The sequence below is a fragment of the Sus scrofa genome, chromosome 8, assembly GCF_054392235.1.
Source record: "Sus scrofa isolate SSC_HxYL_T2T_F1_AM1 chromosome 8, Sscrofa_HxYL_maternal_Yorkshire_Landrace_v2.0, whole genome shotgun sequence".
NCBI classification, from domain to species: Eukaryota; Metazoa; Chordata; class Mammalia; order Artiodactyla; family Suidae; genus Sus; species Sus scrofa.
Window position 1 is genome coordinate 108853038 of NC_139390.1, and position 18481 is coordinate 108871518.

Below are 18481 nucleotides of genomic sequence, written 5' to 3' on the forward strand. Positions count from 1 at the left end.
TTGTAACAAGGTTTAATTGGTAAACAGTATCCTTTTCAACTTTTCTATAGTTTGAGATATTTCATAGTTCAAAAGAAAATCAATAGGCAACCACAATACCCCCAAGCAAGGCCTTGCAGAATCCACAGAAAGGCAGACTGGGGGTGGGGGCTGTAGTTAGGGGGGAGATGGGAAGACGATGGCATTCAGGTTGGGGGGAGGACTTTGGCGGCGCTAGAGGTGTGTGTGTGTGGTGGTGGGGGTGTTAGTTGGTGGGGGGCGTTTTGGGAGGGAGGCGGCAGGCGAGCCAGGAGTGGAGGAGCTGTGTCCCTAAACACTTAGGGACATTTGTGCTATGTGTTGTTGTGATGACCCTATACACCAAGTTCCCTGAGTCTGGATCTCATCCTGAGAAAAAGGTGAAGCTTAAAGGGTGCTGAGCATCCGGGCAAATGAAGGACCCGGAGACCTGGTGAAGCGTCTGGTGTCTGTATTTAATTGGTAGAAGGTCAACTTTTCACAAAATGATTTTCACCCAACACAAGGCCTTTCTGCTTCAGGGAGCCTACGGTTTTTGCCTTTTCTGCCTTGCCCACCACTGAGGGGAGCGAGGCGCCCTTGTTGGGAATTGCCTTCCCCATGTGTCAGTAGGAGGCGCCAGCCCTCCCCCGTCTTTGCGAAGTGTATTCTTTTTCAACAGCAGCTCTCACATGTCTGTTGCGCAGCCCCAGTTCGCAACTGTGAAGGGCTTCTCAGTGTGTTTTTTCTTCCCCTTTAGTCTCCTTTCCATGCCAGACACCCTCCTCCTCTGTCCCTGTGGGATTCCTGGTGTCTGAGTCACACACGGAGCCTCTAACTTCCACCCACCGCCCTTGACTCCTTCACTCTCTCCTGCAGGCGCCTTTCTGCTCCAGCCCCGGGTCCCCTTCCCGCAAAAAGTGCTGAACAGAGCAGTGACTGAAGTGAGGAGAGCTGAATGTTGATTTTCCTACCCAAGTCAGCTTGAGAAATAGGGCAGGGCTTGTGCTTAGAATCACTGGGTATTTATCATGGTTCAGAGGCTGGGGTTTTTCTTTTCTCAAAGATAGCTTTTGGAAAATATTTGGAAATACTTACTTTGTTTCATCACTGGTGTGATGTGAAAGCTCTTTCTATTTGGTGTTCTGAATTCCCTATTTACACCTTCTAAAAGAGAGGAGGCTATCCTTCCAAAGTGGGGGTGGGGGGTAGGGTGGGGCAGATGATTTGGTTTTGGTATTATGCACTGTATTTTTTAATGTTATCTTTTTTAGATTAAGGTAAAGTTCGCATATAGTAAAATGAGCGTAAGTAAATTGTAAATTATGATTTTTGATCAATACCTATACCCATTTAATTATAATCCAAATCAAGATAGAGAAATTTTTCATCCTTTCCAGAAAATTCTCTTGTTCCCTTTTTAGTTAACTTCACTGCTCCTAAAAGCTTCTCTGGCCATGGGGTGCAGCAGCTAGATGTGGGACTTCAGTTTCCAGACCAGGGAGTGAAACCTGCCTCAGAAGTGAAAGTGTGGGAGTCCTAACCACTAGACCACCAGGGGACTCCCTGAAAGCTACACTTGAATTCTATCACCTTAGTTTAGTTTGTGTGTTCCTAAACTTCATATAACTGGGATAGATAGAACTGATCTTTCTTGTGTCTTGCTTCTTTTTCTTTTGTTCAACATGTGTTTGAGATTGTTCCCTGTTGTGTTTTTAACTGCTAAATACCATCCCATTTTATGAATATACCACAATTTATTTATCTACTTTCATTCTGATGGACATTTCAGTTGCTCCTACACATTAATTTTTAAATCGTAAACTAATTGTGTAGAAAGGTGTAGAACTTCTTTACAGTGAGAACATTATTCATGAAGTCAAAAGTACATCCCTAGGTGAGAATAAACACATGGTTACCAGTGGGAAGAGGGAAGACGGAAGGGGCAGCAGAAGGGTAGGGTATTCATAGGTACAAACTATTATGTATAAACTAGACTACAAAAATATATTGTACAACACAGGGAATATAGCCAATATTTTATAATAACTATAATTAGAGTATAAGCTTTAAAAATTGTGTATCACTATATTGTACTCCTATAACTTATATTCTACTGTATGTCAACTATACTTCAGTTAAAAAAATCACATCCCTAGCTGATTATCTAAAATATTGGAATTAGATTCTCTGTATCCTACAGACTCTGTATTGGAAAAATAGAAGCTTGAATATTAAACAAGGATGTCTTGATGCTCCCTCAGTTCCTATCCTGAGTCTTTAAGGCCATATTAAATAATAATAATAGAATTATGAACTCTTAGTTTGCGTATTACTATACAAAAAATGAGTGGTTAATCCACCAAAGGAGTTCCATTGTGGTGCAGAGGAAACGAATCCGACTAGGAACCATGAGGTTGCGGGTTTGATCCCTGACCTTGCTCAGTGGGTTAAGGATCTGGTGTTGCCGTGAGCTGTGGTGTAGTTCACAGATGAGGCTCGGATCTGGCCTTGCTGTGGCTGTGGTGTAGGTTGCAGCTGTAGCCCTGATTAGACCCCTAGCCTGGGAACCTCCATATGCCTCGAGTGTGGCCCCAAAAAGAAAAAAAAAACCCACTAAAAACATAAGTAGTACCACTGTGTTTCAAGAATAAATTAGAGAAATGAGAAAGTTCATAAGTATTGTTTAAAGCCCATTTGAGGCTTGACTTAGGAAGACTGAGCTCCCCACACTTGGACCCTGGGTCTGCAATTTCATCTATGTTGACCTTGGCCAGTAAACTGTATGAATTAGTTATCTATTGTTCTGTAACAAATTATACCAAAACTTGGTGGCTTAAAATAGTAAACACTTTTTATCTCATAATTTCTGTGGGTCAGGAATTCAGGAGCAGCCTAGTTGGGTGAAAGTGGCCTAGAGACTGTTATGCGGTTGCTGTCAAGGTGTCAGGGCACTCAGCCAAAGAAGAGCCTTAAAACAAAATTTAAGAGAGGATGATGCTAGCAATGGGTCTTGAAGGAGGAATAGGAGCTCAGCAGGTGGACTAAGAGAATGTAGGGAGCATGTCTGAGGCAGGCAGGGGAGATAATGTGAAACCTGGGACTTTTAAGTAGTTCATTAGCAAGAAAATTGAGGGTAGGAATGAAGTTAGAGAAAAAGTTCAGGAAAACCATTGTATATCTTGCAGACAATCAGATTTGCATTAAGACACATTAGAGAGTGGAGAAATTAAGAGGCCAATAGCAAATAAAAGGGAACCAGTAGAAGGAGAGAGTGTTAATAGAATCTACCACCTTAGATGTAGTGATGAGGGGAGGGAAATTCCAGAAGTATTGCTGGAATTCTGCATGAGTGACACTTAATGGTGATGTCTTTAACCAGGACAGGGAATATGGAAGAAAAAGCTAGTCTTGAAGGAAAAATAAGTTTGGTTTGAACATGTTGATTTTGCATTACCTGTGGCCCATCTTCTCATGATTTGTTAAAGCATGAGAAGCAGACAGGTAGCTATGTGAGCTCAAACCTCAGGAGAGAGGTCTGAGCTGAAGATGAGGATTTATATAAGAGTTGTTTGCTGTGGCCAGGCCTGCTGTAGGCTGGGTGACATAGCAGCAAATGAACATGGAGCTGTAACTCAGCAAGGAATCCCTTATGTAGGTTAACGGTTCTCAACCAAGGACAATTTTCCTTGCAGGGACCATTTGGAAAGGTTGGGAGACATTTTTATTTGTCACCATGAGGGAGGTGGGTGCTGCTGACAAATAGAGGGTAAAGGCTAGAGAGGTTGTTACCTGAAAACTGGGTTTGTCTCTTAGTAGGTGATGAGCCAAAAGACACAACCACACCAAAAAGTGGGAGAAGGAAGAATTTATTATTACTTGCAGCACTAAGGAGAACACCAGGGTTCTTTCCCAAAGCAGTGTCTCCAGAACAGCAAAACTGGGGAAGCTAAGGGTACATGCATATTCATCAGGGGCTCGAGCTGAGAAGAAGTCAGCATTGGACCGGGGCAAAGGTCAACAGAGTCCAAGCTTTGGTTGAAGTCAGAAAATGTCACCATCATCATTCCATCCTCCACATGGGTGGGGGCTTTAGTCCTTGCAGAAATCAAAGATATATATCAGACTGTAATGTATATCCCTTGAGGGGGACCTAGGTCTCTGTTTTATGCTGAGCTGCTATTTCTTGACTGCTTTTCTTTTGCTCTTATATGCCCTCACTTCTCTTAAGGTCATTAATTACTGAGACTTGTTCAAGGGCAAGCTTTGTGGACAGGTTTAGATCACGAAATGGCTTAGTCCAAAAACTGGCTTCTCTTATGCCAAGAAACCCGTGCCTGATTCTTTTTCTGTCAGGACCCCCTACCCCATCTGCTTACAAGGCTACTGAGCATCCTTTAATGCACAGGACTGAAACCATACCTTAGATGGGACTTGAACCCACAATCTTCCAACTTAAACCATACAACTCATCTCAGGACTTAATGAAGCTCAGGTTCTTTATGTCTCAGCACAGAAGGAATTCAGTGAGAGGCAAAGTGATAGGTAAGGAGTAGATTTATTAGTACAGGATGCTTGTGAAGGATACAAGCAGGCAGGCAAGAGGGCTCTGCCCTGAGAACTAAGCAAGCTATGTTTTTATAATCAAATAAAAAAAAATGAGGAGGGAGAGAAGACCACCTTCTTCCTCTTCCTTTGTGAAGGTGTTGCAGGAAAATGGGTGAGATGATGGGCATGTCCCAGGTCTTGGGTGAGTTCCTGGGACAGGCAGTCAAGTGAGGTCCTTGGCTTTGCACAGGAGAGAAATCCAGAGCAAGCCATAGTAAAGTGAAAGCAAGTTTCCATGTTCCACACAGAGAATGCGGTCAGTCTCAAAAGGCAGACACAGTCCTGGGGTGTAGGGTGGTCTTGAAAAATGAGAGCAGCCCTGAAATATGGGGTGGTTAGTTTTGGGGGCTGGGTAATTTCATGGGCTAAGGAATGTGAGGATTATTCCAGCTATTTCAGGGAAGGGGAAGGGATTTCTAGGAATTGGGCCGCCTTTTGCCCTTTTATGGTTGGCTCAGGACTGACATGGCACATTTGGGTGTGTCATTTAGCAAACTAATGTATGTAGTACAGTGAGCTATCAGGTTCAAGTTCTACTGGAAGTCGAATCTTCTGCCATCTTGGGCCTAATCAGTTCTCATCAGTTTTTTGTCATATCCTCAATGACCATATCGTTCTTTTAAAAGTTGTGCCCTGCCCTCTTCCTCCTGTCTCAGGACAGCTCCCCTTGTCCCCTACCAACAAATAATTATCCAGCCACAATGTCAATATTGCTGTGGTTAAGAAATCCTGATTTACAAAAGTAATCTCTTCTAGGAAATCTTCCCCTGGATTGTGTGATTTTATAGGGAGCTGTGACTGGGGTCTATGAACTTGCTGGTCCAATCAGATATTTCTGAGTTGAACTTGGGAATGAAAGCTTTTATAGAGCTGAAAGATTGTGAGCCTGAGGTAATTGTAGCCATGTTTTTGCCACAGGAGAATTCTGGTCTTTGAGAGAAGAAGAGCTAAGAGCATGTCTCTGAGATAGAGAGAGAGCTAAGGGCATGTCATCAGTCATAGTTTCTCTTTATTGGCATTTCTGTTTTTTGTTTTTTGTTTCTAAGTTCTATGAAATTAATGTGGGAAGGAAGGATACTGCTTCCTAAGCTAGAACTCACTTCCCAAGCCCTTGAAGCAAGGGAGGGCATGCAGTAAGGCTCCACCAGTCAGAACCAATTATGGGAGACTTCACCTCAGGAAAAAGTCCTCTGTCAGCGCTAGGCCAGGTCTGCCCTACTCAGTTCCTCTTGTGTCCTAAACATGATATATAATTGCAGTACCTGTGGGACTTCAAGGCCTCTTCAAAAAAATAGAACTCATAGCCTCTGGTCAAGACAAAAATTATCAGACTCGTATCATTGCCCCATCCAGCCCATTGTAATGTTCCCTCTCCCAACTTGAGCAACCTGGTCTACTACTTCCTGCCAGCCACTAGGAAAGGTATGTGGTCCACTCCTCGCCCTGCCTCATAAGGGTCTTATATGCACCCAACCAACCAGCAAGTGTATCATCAGATCCCTCTTTCCCTATCCAATCAGCAGGTCAGCAGGTATACCGTAAGACCTCTTCTTTCTCTGGGTTATAAAAACAGACAGGACCATGCACCTGGGGTCGGCTCTCCCTGATTACCAGGAAGTTATCCTGCTGCTCTAGCAGCATCTCTTACCTCAATAAACTCTTCGATCTTTTCACTTGACTATGCTGGAAAATTTTTTTCTGACCTGTGTGCACCAACCATGACAGTGCACTCCAAAGGAAAACTGTGGACAAAGTAGCATGATGGTGGCAGAAAAAAAAGAAATCATCCAGAAATTGGAGGTTTAGATCCATATGGATGGTGAAAGGGAAAGTAATGAACTCTAGTTTTGGAGGACCTCACCCTAAATAGACAAAATACCATCACCACCCACCCAGGCAGGTCTTCTGTCAGGACTGGGGAGATTGGAGAAGCCACCCCACCAGACACCTCTGAAGTTGATCTCTCCTGGTGTGTTTTGCTGATAGTGTCTCCTTTACATGATTTTACTATAACTGCCAGGTTTATGCCACAGCCTGCTTATTTTTGCCAAGGCCCCAACTCAGGTGAATCAGTCAAGGTTCTGTTAGGAAAAGAGGAAGTCACTCTATTTAATACAGTTGTAAAAAGTTTAATATAGGGTATTAGTGGCTTCAGCAACAGCAAGAAAAACTGGGGAGCACAATTCAGGGAAACCACCACTGAATAGTTCAGCCTGAAGTACCAAAGTAGATTGAGGTTCTCAAGAGATTGCCAGGAAGGTGCTATGATTTTCAGGAGGTCCATCAACTGTCTTGTTCTGCAGTCGCTAAGATACTGGAAGCCACTGTTCCACAAGAACTTTCCAGAAATTTCTGGGAATTTCACCTTGGACCATGCCTCTCTTTGCAACTCTGACCTTCTCTGTTGCCTTCCTCATCTCTATTGCCTTCCAAATCTCAGCAAATACCTTTCATTGGCAAATTCTAACAGGGGATTCTTGGAAATGTAGTTCCTGGCTTCTCTTCCACAATAGAGAAGACACCTCTGCAAGGAGTGGCAATGATGCTGAACTTTCCAATAGTGTGTGTGGTGTGACAATGGTATAGCCACTTCATCAAAGTAAGGACCCAAAGACCAACTGGAGCTCCTGGCAGAGGAGGGTAGAGAGATGTATGCTTTCAGAGGCAGTAAGTCTAAAGTTCTAGCAGGTTTGTTCCTTCCCTAGCATCAGTGCTGCCAGTCATGGCTTCTTCACTGGAGAAGATGGCAGTGAGATTTGGGTATTGTCATGCTCCCAGGCATGATTTCCTGGTCCCCCCAGACATGGTAGCAAGTTACCTAAAATCATTTAAGAATTTTTTGCTTAAGATAGTTAAAATGGAGTCTGTCGTTTACAGTTAAGACCCTACCAGACGTATCTTCAAAAAAAAAAAAAAAATCTCTTTTCACCTAAGCCGGCTTGAGTTGGGTTTCTGTCGCTCAAGACTAAGAGAGTCCTGACTTAAACAGCTTTGTTAATTTAGGTTGAGAAGAAGTTAGTGGAAGGAAAAGTTCTGAATACATACAGCTGAGAGTGAGATTATAAGCCTGGAGGATGAATCTTGAATCTTATCCAGGAAGAGTGTCTCTCAGCCTCTGCGTGAGAAAGAAAGAAGTAGAGATGGGCATGGGTGAAGAAAAGTTTGTAGGTAGGATGAGAATTCAGGGCAAATAGGCCTGCTGAATAGGAATTAAGGTCATCTGCTGGGAGAAAGGATGAGGGCTGGAATCTTATGGTGAGCAGTGAAAGATTAAAAATAAATATTATGAGGAATGGAAAAGGAGCTCAGCAGGGACATATGAAAGGGTTGCTAAGGAATGCTGCAGGCCTGGTTGAGACTAATGACTCCAAATTTGTTCATGGCCAATCTGTCTTATGACTTTATTGTGTCCAACAGCACTCAGCAGCCTGCATATAGGGGCAGATGATGGTGGGATGAGGGTCATTTGGCTGTGTGAAGAGAGTAGGGTGGAGTGAGGAGAGTGAGGATTATGACAAGATAGCAGGGGAAATGACTTGCTATATAGGTCATAGGATGGAGAAGAAACAAAACAGGAGGAAGGATAGATGGGAGGCTGGATGAGAAGAGAGAGGCTAGGGGTCGGGTAAAGTCAGAGAGGACTAGCAGATGTGGTTGGAATGTAACACAACGTGGACGAAACCACTGGGGGTAGGAATTAGATGGTGAGAACTTAGAGGAGGAATCCTGCAGAAAAAGGCAGTGTTCAGGGTGTGCAAGAGTGACTATTATACACTTTCCTTCACCTTCCTTTAGAAGGCAGGTCCTTTTCATCCCCTTTCTCAAGCAGAACCCCTCCTCTTAGTTTTCTCATTCCCTGAACCCTCACTCCCATCTCATCCAAGTAATAAGATTGCATAAAGGGGAAAAAATGCACAATACTTCCAGCCATCACATGCCTTGATCCCTGTTAGGCTGATTTCTGGGAAAAACACACACCCATCCACACATACACAACCATCCTGCAAAGGCTCTCCTTGTAATAAACCTACTTCCTACTCTTACCTCTTACCCTAAGCTTAACAGAAGTCTGCTGTCATCTCATTTAACCTGTTAGACCAAATGCTGTAATTGGACAGATTCTTTTATTTATTTATTTTTTTTAATCACTCCATCCTTAGTGCCCATGACAGGGTCTGATATGCAATAAAGCTGTTGAATGAACAAAGATGAACTTCAGATAAAGAAACCAATGTTGAGAGGGCCATAAACTGGCCTCAGAAGTGGGAGAGGGCTGGGCCTGGAGGCAAGTGCTGAGAAGCTGGCTATTGATAGGTAGAGCCTGCCACAGTGGAGCAGTGGATTTGTACGGACTTAATTTTGGTTTTTCAGTAGGATGGGTGGGGACTGAATCATCAGCATGGAAGAGATGAGGTGGGGTTCAGTGCTGAGAGATTTTGGAAGGAGAAAGAGGGGTAAGAAATTGAAACCAGTCTTCCTGTTATTTTTAGGCATTAAACAAATGAGCTCATCTAATCCGAACCACCACCCCAAATTAGGAAAAATCAAATCGTTGTCCAAGGTCACACACTAAGATCATAAAACAAAACTTTACTCATCCAGGGACAAGTCCTCGCCAGAATTCAGAATCTCTGTGTGAGAATATATCCATTCCACTGCAGAATTCTAACATTTTTTCATATCTTCCTCATCATTCTGAATATCGATTGTTTGCAGTTAATAACCCACACCACAGTGGCTTCATTTGTCCATTCACTTACCCATTACTCTAAGTGCTAAGCACTGTGCTAGGTGTTAGGGATTCAGCAATGTGCAAGAGAGACAAGATGCTTATCCTTTTATAAGTATTTTTAATTGTTTCTTTTTACAAATAGCTTTGAAGATCTTTAGCTTAAAAATTCTGCCTGAAAGATTCCTATAAGAACCATTTTTAGGGAGTTCCCCTTGTGGCTCACTGGGTTACAAAACCAACTAGTATCCATGAGGATGTAGGTTCCATCCCTGGCCTCACTCAGAGGGTTAAGAATCCGGCGTTGCTGTGAGCTGTGGTGTGGGTCGCAGATGTGGCTCGTATCCCAAGACGTAGGCCATCAGCTGCAGCTCTGATTCAACCTCTAGTCTGGGAACTTCCATATGCCTTGAGTGTGGCCCTAAAAAGCAAAAAAAAAAAAAAAAGAGGTAAATTAATTTTGACCTAATTATTTACCCAAGATGCCATTCCAGTCTTCTGCTAGGGAAGTTGACTTACATCATTTTACTAGGTAAATAAGACATTATTTTAAATGAAAACAGTGTAAGGACCTCTAAAAGTAAAAATTCCCTGAGGAGTCTTTGCTTTTAATTTCCTGTGAGCATGTATGTGGATCTCAATAACGGGAGATTAAATTGTCTCCTAATAATTTCACACTGTTGGCCCAGATGAGGTTCTGAAAGCAAATCTGGACCTATTTCCCCTAAGGACATTACAACACTTTAAATCTAAAGGACAAAGTTGGGGAGCCACTAGAACGCTGGCTACATTCCAGAATCACTTCTAGGAGGTAGAAGTGGTGGTGGAAATGGATGGGGCAGAATCTGCAGAGCAATGCTGCCTCACTTCCACGTCTCACCTTGGGATATTCAAGTATGAATGAGATGAGGCCAAGTAGGTGGCTTGAATTAAATTCCAAGTAGTTTTCTGGAGTCTTTGGCCCCATCAGATGGGGATGTGTGAGTACCATATGGAGAAGAGTGTGGAGGGTGGGAGTCTGGCTTAGCTGTACTTGATATGGGTCACTGATGAGAGACTCTAGCTGAGGAAGGGTAGCAGGGCACTGGGAAGCATCAGCTTAACCCTGAAGAGTTGGGCCTGCAGGCCTAAGAGATTGGCTGGTGATAGGGCAGGACTTGCTGCAGTGCAGCAGTAGGACCATCAGAAATGAATCACCATGGAGGAGCTGAGAATGGTAGTGGGAGTTTTTCAAAGGAGACCTAAGGAGGAATGAAACTAAATTAGCTCATTTAATCCTTAATTTCTTGCAATTCACTTTTGTCTTCTTTCCTTCTTCTATAAGTAATCATGATTTGTAACAACTGTAATTTAAAAAGACTAGTTAAAAATTGTGTATTATAAAAAGTAAGACTCTGACTCAGAATTAGGAAAAGTTATCTTGTACTTACTTAGACAAAGCCTGTTACTCATGTTTTTCCCTCTCTATGGATCAGTATAATTAAGGGAAACAGAAGGTCAAAGAATATATGATGAAAATATTAGATTTGAGAAATGTAGAAATTGCATTATAGAGAGGCTAGTGGCATTTTTAGAATGAGTTGGCTGGTTTTTGAATGATCCAAATAATTGAGATAAAGAGGGAAATCAAGAAAATCTCCAGTTTACAAATAAGTTAAGCTTAAAAATGTGATTGTAAATCAGTTATCTGACATTTGGTCTATTTCCGCAGTGAAAAGAAAATTTTATTTAGGCCTATGACCTGATTATTTCATTAGAAAATAGCTGAAATCCATTGTTTGTAGCAGAGAAGAGTATAACAAGCCAACTAAAATTAATTTTATGAAATACTGAAATTAACATAAAGACAACACACTGAGTAAGAAGGACTTTGATTTTAAATTCAAAAAGGAGAAAGTTTAATTAGGAGGATGAAAGCGTTAGCTGTGGAACCTGGTGGAGAGTCTAAAGATGACTTGTGGACACTAATCAGGGATTTTTGGGGTGGATGAAAGACACTGTTTTTTTCTTTATGTTTATATAACGATTTTTATTTTTTCCATTATAGCTGATTTACAGGGTCCTGTCAATTTTTTACTGTACAGCATGGTGAACCAGTTACACATACATGTATACATTCTTTTTTCTTACATTATCATGTTCCATTATAAGTGACTAGACATAGTTCCCATTGCTACACAGCAGGACCTCATTGATATTCCATTCCAAAGGCAACAGTCTGTTTTTAAGAGATAGTAAAGGAGATTTCCTGAGTGCCTATTATTTATTTCACCCAGTGGTTTAAAAAAATCACTTGTTCAAAAGCCATCAATTAAATATACCATCCAAAGCAGAGTCTTTAGGTAGCAGTTTCTCTTTCCATTCCAGCCATTTTAGAAATTCAACACACACACACACACACACACACACACACACACACACACACACACACACGCAGTCACTTTTCTTCTTAACCAGATCACCCTCTCCCCTCTTCATTGCCTGATCAAATATCCTCCCTTTAACCTTAATTCAAATGCCATATCAATCAATTTTATAAATCCCAAGGTAACAGCTGTCCCTCCTCTGAAACTAATTGCATTTTCACTGCATTTTATACCTTTACTTTATGATTTACAGTTTCTTTCCCATTGTAGTATTTGTATTCATCCTCTGTAATATTAACAGGTAGACTTTTTTAAACAGGTAGACTCTTGTGTAGGCCTTCTCCACAAGTGCCCAGTGAGTTGTCAAATACAGTTAAATTCTATCAATTCAGATTTATCCTTAAGTCTTCTCAGAAATGCCTTCAGACCACTTTTGCAAAACAGTCTTCCTCTTTTTTTTTTTTTTTTTTTTTTTTTGTCTTTTTGCTATTTCTTGGGCCGCTCCCACAGCATATGGAGGTTCCCAGGCTAGGGGTCCAATCGGAGCTGTAGCCACCAGCCTACACCAGAGCCACAGCAACGCTGGATCCGAGCTGCGTCTGCAACCTACACCACAGCTTATGGCAACGCCGGATCGTTAACCCACTGAGCAAGGGCAGGGACCGAACCCGCAACCTCATGGTTCCTAGTCAGATTCGTTAACCACTGCGCACCACGACGGGAACTCCCAGTCTTCCTCTTTATAGAAAATTTCATACTGGACATAATAGGTATTTGTTTATTGTCTGTCTCTGCCACCAGAAGCTATGATCTATGAGTGCAGGGACTTTGTTTCACTGACTGCATTATCCTGTTCCCACTGCCTAGAACTGTGCCAGGTCCAGAGTAGGAGTTGAATAACTCCATGTAACTGGACATGAAAGAAATACCAAGTGGGGTATGTATATCAAGACAATGAATTTAATAATTGATTCTATTACTATTTAGCTGCAGAACACAGAACAAGTTGTTAATTTATGATGGGCTTCATTTTCCTATAAAATCAACAACATTGTTCAACAGAGGATCCCTGAGGTCTGGTGTCATTCCATTACTCTGGGAGTAGAGAGTAAGAAAGACAATTGAAGAAAAGGAATTCAAGTGGATGTGTGAGGAAAAAAGAATGCTCTAGGCCACATTGAAGGAGCTACTCTTGGTGAAGGGCAGAGAGAAAATGAAGAGCCTAAGTGAGGAGAGAAAGATGAAGAGGAAAGGACTACCTTCAGACACCTGCACCTGTCAACAATGCTCTAGGAGAGGTGTTGAAAGTTGGGAGCCTGAGCCTACAGAGATGCTAGGCTGCTTGAGAAGAAGCTTCCAGGGAGAGGGGTGGGTGTGTGTGGGTGTGTGTGTGTGTAGCTCCACATACTTTGCAGCTTGCCTTCCTTTTCAGCAAACAATCACTCTGCTGTGATTTTGTCAGGACCTGATTAAGCTTGCAACTCATAAGCAAATGAGAAGTTCTAGCTATAGGAAGAACTGCATTAGTTCTACATTTAATTTATGGCAAGACCTCTTTATACCCCAAGGCAGATTAGATTATCTCTTATCCTGAATCTGCACAGCACTTTGCTCTTCTCATTCTAGAATATCTTGCTGTGACTAGAATTGCAAGCTTATGTCCTCTAGTCCCCTCCGCTCATCCTCTAGTCCCCTCCGCTCACCCCATGTCTCCCCTTCCAGACACTAGGAAGTCTGAGGAGGGCACTTTCTGTCTTAGCTTTCTCAGCACTCGTCCAGTATAATATCCTGTAGTAACTGTGTACCTCACTCTCACATACTCATACATTTTATGCTTCACTCATAATAGAGAATGGTTCAAATTTACTTGAAAGTTCTAGGCTGGTTCTGAAAACAGAAACTGACCCAAGGCAGAAGTTTTGAAATTTCCTAAGTAAGCTACCAAAGAGCTATATATATTTAAGAGGCCATGTAGAAACCACTATTGACTTTTTTTTTAACTTAAAAATAAACTTAAGAAATGGCTCTCAAAGCTTCAAGCTTCCTCTAAACAAGGGTCAAAGACGCGCTGTCCTTTACCTCAGTGACAGTCTCTAAAAGACATCCATGCACCTCTAAGTGTGAGTACAAGGTGAGGCCCCGATCCCCAGAGGTCACGGAGGGGAGTGAGGCCCCAAGCACCCGAAACCTAGAGTCCTGATTAGCTCCCCCCGCTGCGCAAAGGCCAGGCGGTCACCCGGGACGGCGCGGAAGCGTGTCCCTACTGAGTTCCAAAGTGGCCGCGACCCGGCCCCACCCAAGCTGCCGGGACGCAGACCGGCCGCTCCCCACGCAGGCGCAGTGAGGCCACGGCCGGGCGGGCAGGGCGGGGCCCGCCGGGACGGGGCGGGGTCGGTGGTGTTTCCGTTGCTTGGAGCCGACAGAAAGTAGCTGCTTGGAGCGTTCTCCGCCTGCATCCCAGCCAGTTCCGCGCGCCGCCGCCCCGCGACCCGCAGCTCTCCCGGAGGTTGGAGTCTGGGTGAGTGAGCGCTCGCCTAGCCCGCAGAGGGGAGCGGGAACGCTGGGTTAGAGCGGATACTCTGCTGAGAACTCCTTCGGAGCTGCGGAGAGGGCGGGTCTGCGGCGGGGTGCGGGGGCTCCGTGGGCCCTGCGGCGGGGAAGTCTGGCTAGCTGAACCAGCTGTCACTCTCTTCTCTTGCAGTCCTGCATCAGTCACCTTTTCCTGACCTGGGCAGTCGCTATGGCACAGGTAAGGCTGTGCGCCCTCGCGCAACGCTCGGATTTAGCAATTTTGTAAACTGCTCAGAGTTCTAGAGTTTGTTGGAAAACCAGAAGAGTTTAGGAGTAAACTCAGTCTGCCTTCCGAAAATCTTTAATATTGTTTCCGCTTTGCATCCCCCAACTCCTGTCCTTCTGCTTTCCGAGGAGTGTCCGCCGGAACCTGCTCCCACCCTTCGCACAGCAGCCCAGCGGGCACAGCCGCCGGTGACGTGGCCGGATTTTTGTGCGCTGCCTTTCCTAAGTGAATGTGTAAAAGGCGGCCCTCCCCAAAATCCAGAAAATCGCTAAAATTAGAACCAGAACAAGTACAGCTCATTGTGGTCATGTGAAGCGAACGCATTCTCCTTCCCCACCCTTGGCTTCTTTTATTTATTTTCCGACGAGTTTTCTGTGTTTTAATACTGTAGATCGGGCATTGGTTTTTTTCCAGTAGATCTTCTGTGGAGCTTTTCCCAGTTGCTCAACTCAGTTTTACTAAAAGGAACTGTCGTCGTCGGCACTGATTTTTTCTTTCTTCTTCTTTTTTTTAGTGCAAGGGTTAAACCGGAGAGCTGCTTTTCTTAAGTAAGGAACTCGTGGAACGAGTTCTGAATTTCATTTGCCTTGGGACTGTTTCAGAACTTGATTACCTAATTTTTTTTTTTTTTTTTTTTTTTTTGCTGTTCTTAACATTTATCAAAAGTATAGGGAGGAGAAAATCCTTTAATTTATATAGCACACTTTAAAAATTGACCTGTTATATACAATCTTTTGTGAATATAATCTCGATGCATAAGACAGCTCCACCCTGAAACTAAAATTTTACAGATCTCATCAATTTAACTGGCTTTTCAGAGTCCAGAAGTTTTTTTTAAACAAGTGTTTTAAACTGCTCGAACAATGCTGTCTCTCATGTGTAGTTAACTATTTAAAAAAATCAGATTGACTTACCAGGTCGAATAAGTTTTCATGGTCCTTTACAAGAGAAAATTGGAGGGTTAAGAGGAGTTGGTAATTTTATTAAATTTATACGGTACTTCTTATTTCCTCTTTTGCACTTAAGAAGTATTACAATAAAACAATTCTCATATTACTTCAAGTGGAAACTTTAGATTCTTTCCCATGTAAAGGATACTTTTATACAGAATAACCTTTCTTTTACTGAGCAATTTTCCTATCTTGATATGCTGATGTGGTGATGTAAAGGATGATTTAGTGAGCATCAAAGAATAGTTCTCTTTATCCTAGCTCATTTGGCTGTTTTATCTCTTTTGTAAGTTTACCCAGTGATTTCTGAAGTTTTTCAATCAATTCCTTTAATTTTGTAGGCTCTTTATCCAAGATAGCATAAATGAATACATCTTCCCAAATCTGGACATTAATAATTTCAAAGAATGAAAATAGTGTAAAATAATTTCAAAGAGTGAAATAGTTTTTATGTATACGAAACCTGGGGGAATTATGTACATAATCTCTATCACAGTATAACCAGGATTTTTTCTATCCAAGTCATAGGTTTTAGTTATCATAAAAGTTACACGTAATATTTAGAAAGATACATTGGTGGGGAGTTCCCTGTTGGCCCAGTGGTGAAGGAACTGACATTGTCACTGCTGTGGCTCAGGTCACTGCTGTGGTGTGGGTTTGATTCCTGCCCCAGGAACTTCACATGCCTTAGGCAGGGCAAAAAAGAAAAAAAAAAATACAAAAACAAAAAATTCCAAAGGTACTGTGTTGGATTTTACACCAGCACCAGCTTTTTTGTTAGTTGTCCTTGGAAGCTATGGATATAAAACATTTTCTCAAAATATTTAATATTAGGATAGAGTTTTGTTGATTTTAACTTACATTTGTTGGTTTTAACTTACATTGAATGTCCACATTTTGGAATTGGACTTTTATGTCTAAAATTTCCTTTGGAGTTCAGTGTAGTTAGAAAGCCGAAGTACTTTAGTGTTAGGTTTCAAACAGTTTCCATGGTAGTACTTTTTGTTGACCTGTGGGTATGGGGACCAGAGACCTCCACTCTGAGGCCATCTGTAGAGTAATGGAACCAGATGTCTGAGTCTTAGAGGTGTACATTTCGACAATTTAAATATTAATGTCTCATTTACTGAAAAAAATTAAAATGCCTCCAATGGTGGCAATTTTTCATGTTTATGAACTAAATCTGCCATATCAGTCATTTTCTGTTTTTACTTAATATTGGGATTACCCTTCTAATAATAGTCTACAGTATCCAGGAAACAGTTATTGTATATGTATCAGTGGCATGCCTGTCTCCTTAAGAATTTGACAGGAAAGCATTGATTAATCATTGACAGATATATTGACAGATATAAGCTGAAATTTCTTTTTTTATATAAACATATTATTAGGGATATTTTGCACTCTTGTGCATAGCTATATTAATATATTCATTATATAAGTAAATTATAAATTACAATTAATGTAATTTATATCAATGTCATTTTTAATTAAATTTAACTCTAATGATGTCAGTGTAGGGACAGAGCTATGGAAGATATTGGGAACTACCTAAAAAGTGACTTATCATGTTAGGTAAGTACATTCAGAATTGGAGGCATTTGTAGGGTAAATACCACTTGAGCTCCACCCTTCTTTTTCTGGTCCTAATCCTCATCTGTTAGTATTGAAATATGTGGGATTTGACCAATTTGACTGTTATTATGGAGAGAAATATCTAAAGTAAGACTTCCCAGTCTTTCTTAAAGAAACTGGTTAACTGTATCTTCTCCAAGACCTATAAAAAATATAAATTACAAATTAACCTGCTTGTAAACAATTCCTGGACAATATTTACTTTATATACTTTATATATATATATATATATACTTTATATATATATATATATATATATATATATATATATATGTATTTATTTTGGCCACACCCATGTTATATGGAAGTTTCTGGGCCAGGGATCAAATCTGAGCCGAAGCTGAGACCTACGTTATAGCTGTGGCAATGCTGGATCCTTAACCTACTGTTCTACAGCAGGAATTCCCTTTTTATATGTTTGAAACCATTTGAATGGTTTTATATTTATATGACTTGAAGCTACAATGTCCATGTTATTTTAGCACAAAGTTTGTTAAATAAGTAATAAATTATTATGATTATTGCATCAGTAACATATCTACCATGTTAAATTTGGGTACAAGCAAGTTCAAGATATTTACTGGGGAATGGCTAAAGAGCTTTTAAAATTGTATGAATTATCTATAGTAAATGATTTTGAATCCTTTCATCTTTTTTTCTCTCAACAGTCAACTTCTGATTATATAAATATGAATTTTTCATTAGGTTTTAGGGTTATTTCTTTAATCTGAATCACATATTTTGGGTTGGATTTCCTAAATTGGGTCCTGACCTGTTTCTCTCCTATTGCTTAACTTGCCCACACAGTTTTTTTCAATCTCACTATTTAGCTACGGCCAAATTATTTCATAGATGTTCTAATTAATTTAAGTACTTAAAAGTACATTGTGTACTTATGTGTTCTTTGGTTGGGAAAAATCAAGAGTTGGAAAAATTGAGAGTTGGTTTTGGTTTGGAAAAATAAAGAGTTGGCCATATTCCATAGATGAATAATCCATTTAATACATTTTAATTTAAGAGTTTTGTATCTTTTTCTTTAAGGTAATGAAACTTTAAAAAGTTAGGTTTGGGGCAGTCTGAACTTAGTTTTATTTATAATGTTTTTAAAGAGTAAATATATACAGGGCAGCAGGAATATCATGAAGCATAAGCAGGCTACGTAATTTTTCACTAGAAACATCAGGAACATCAGAGTTATTAGCTTATTACATATTTAAACTGTACAAGATTTGATTAGAAATTTTTTTTTGATTGCCTTGAAATCATTGCACTATGATGATTTACAAAGGCCCTGTGCAGAGGAAGCGAGATCGATTTAAGTAAGTACACTTGAGATGAGGTTCATTCCAGCAGAGTTGACTCCATGTTGAGTACATTTTTTCATGCCTTTCACTTTAAG

The 18481-nt window shown here is 41.2% G+C and overlaps 2 protein-coding genes across 2 annotated transcripts in view; both read left to right on the forward strand.

Moving 5' to 3' along the window:
• SMIM43 (small integral membrane protein 43) overlaps window positions 1-13732 on the forward strand; it is a 116420-nt gene extending 102688 nt beyond the window's left edge. Inside the window, exon 8 of the transcript XR_014811920.1 lies at window positions 12688-13732. The gene's annotated coding sequence lies outside the window, so the exon portion shown is untranslated. The remainder of the gene's footprint in view (window positions 1-12687) is intronic.
• A 364-nt stretch (window positions 13733-14096) lies between these two features.
• ANXA5 (annexin A5) overlaps window positions 14097-18481 on the forward strand; it is a 32862-nt gene continuing 28477 nt past the window's right edge. The window contains exons 1-2 of the mRNA XM_003129218.6: window positions 14097-14218; window positions 14402-14449. Of these exons, the coding sequence (XP_003129266.3) occupies window positions 14441-14449 (9 nt within the window). The 5' untranslated portion in view covers window positions 14097-14218; window positions 14402-14440. The remainder of the gene's footprint in view (window positions 14219-14401; window positions 14450-18481) is intronic.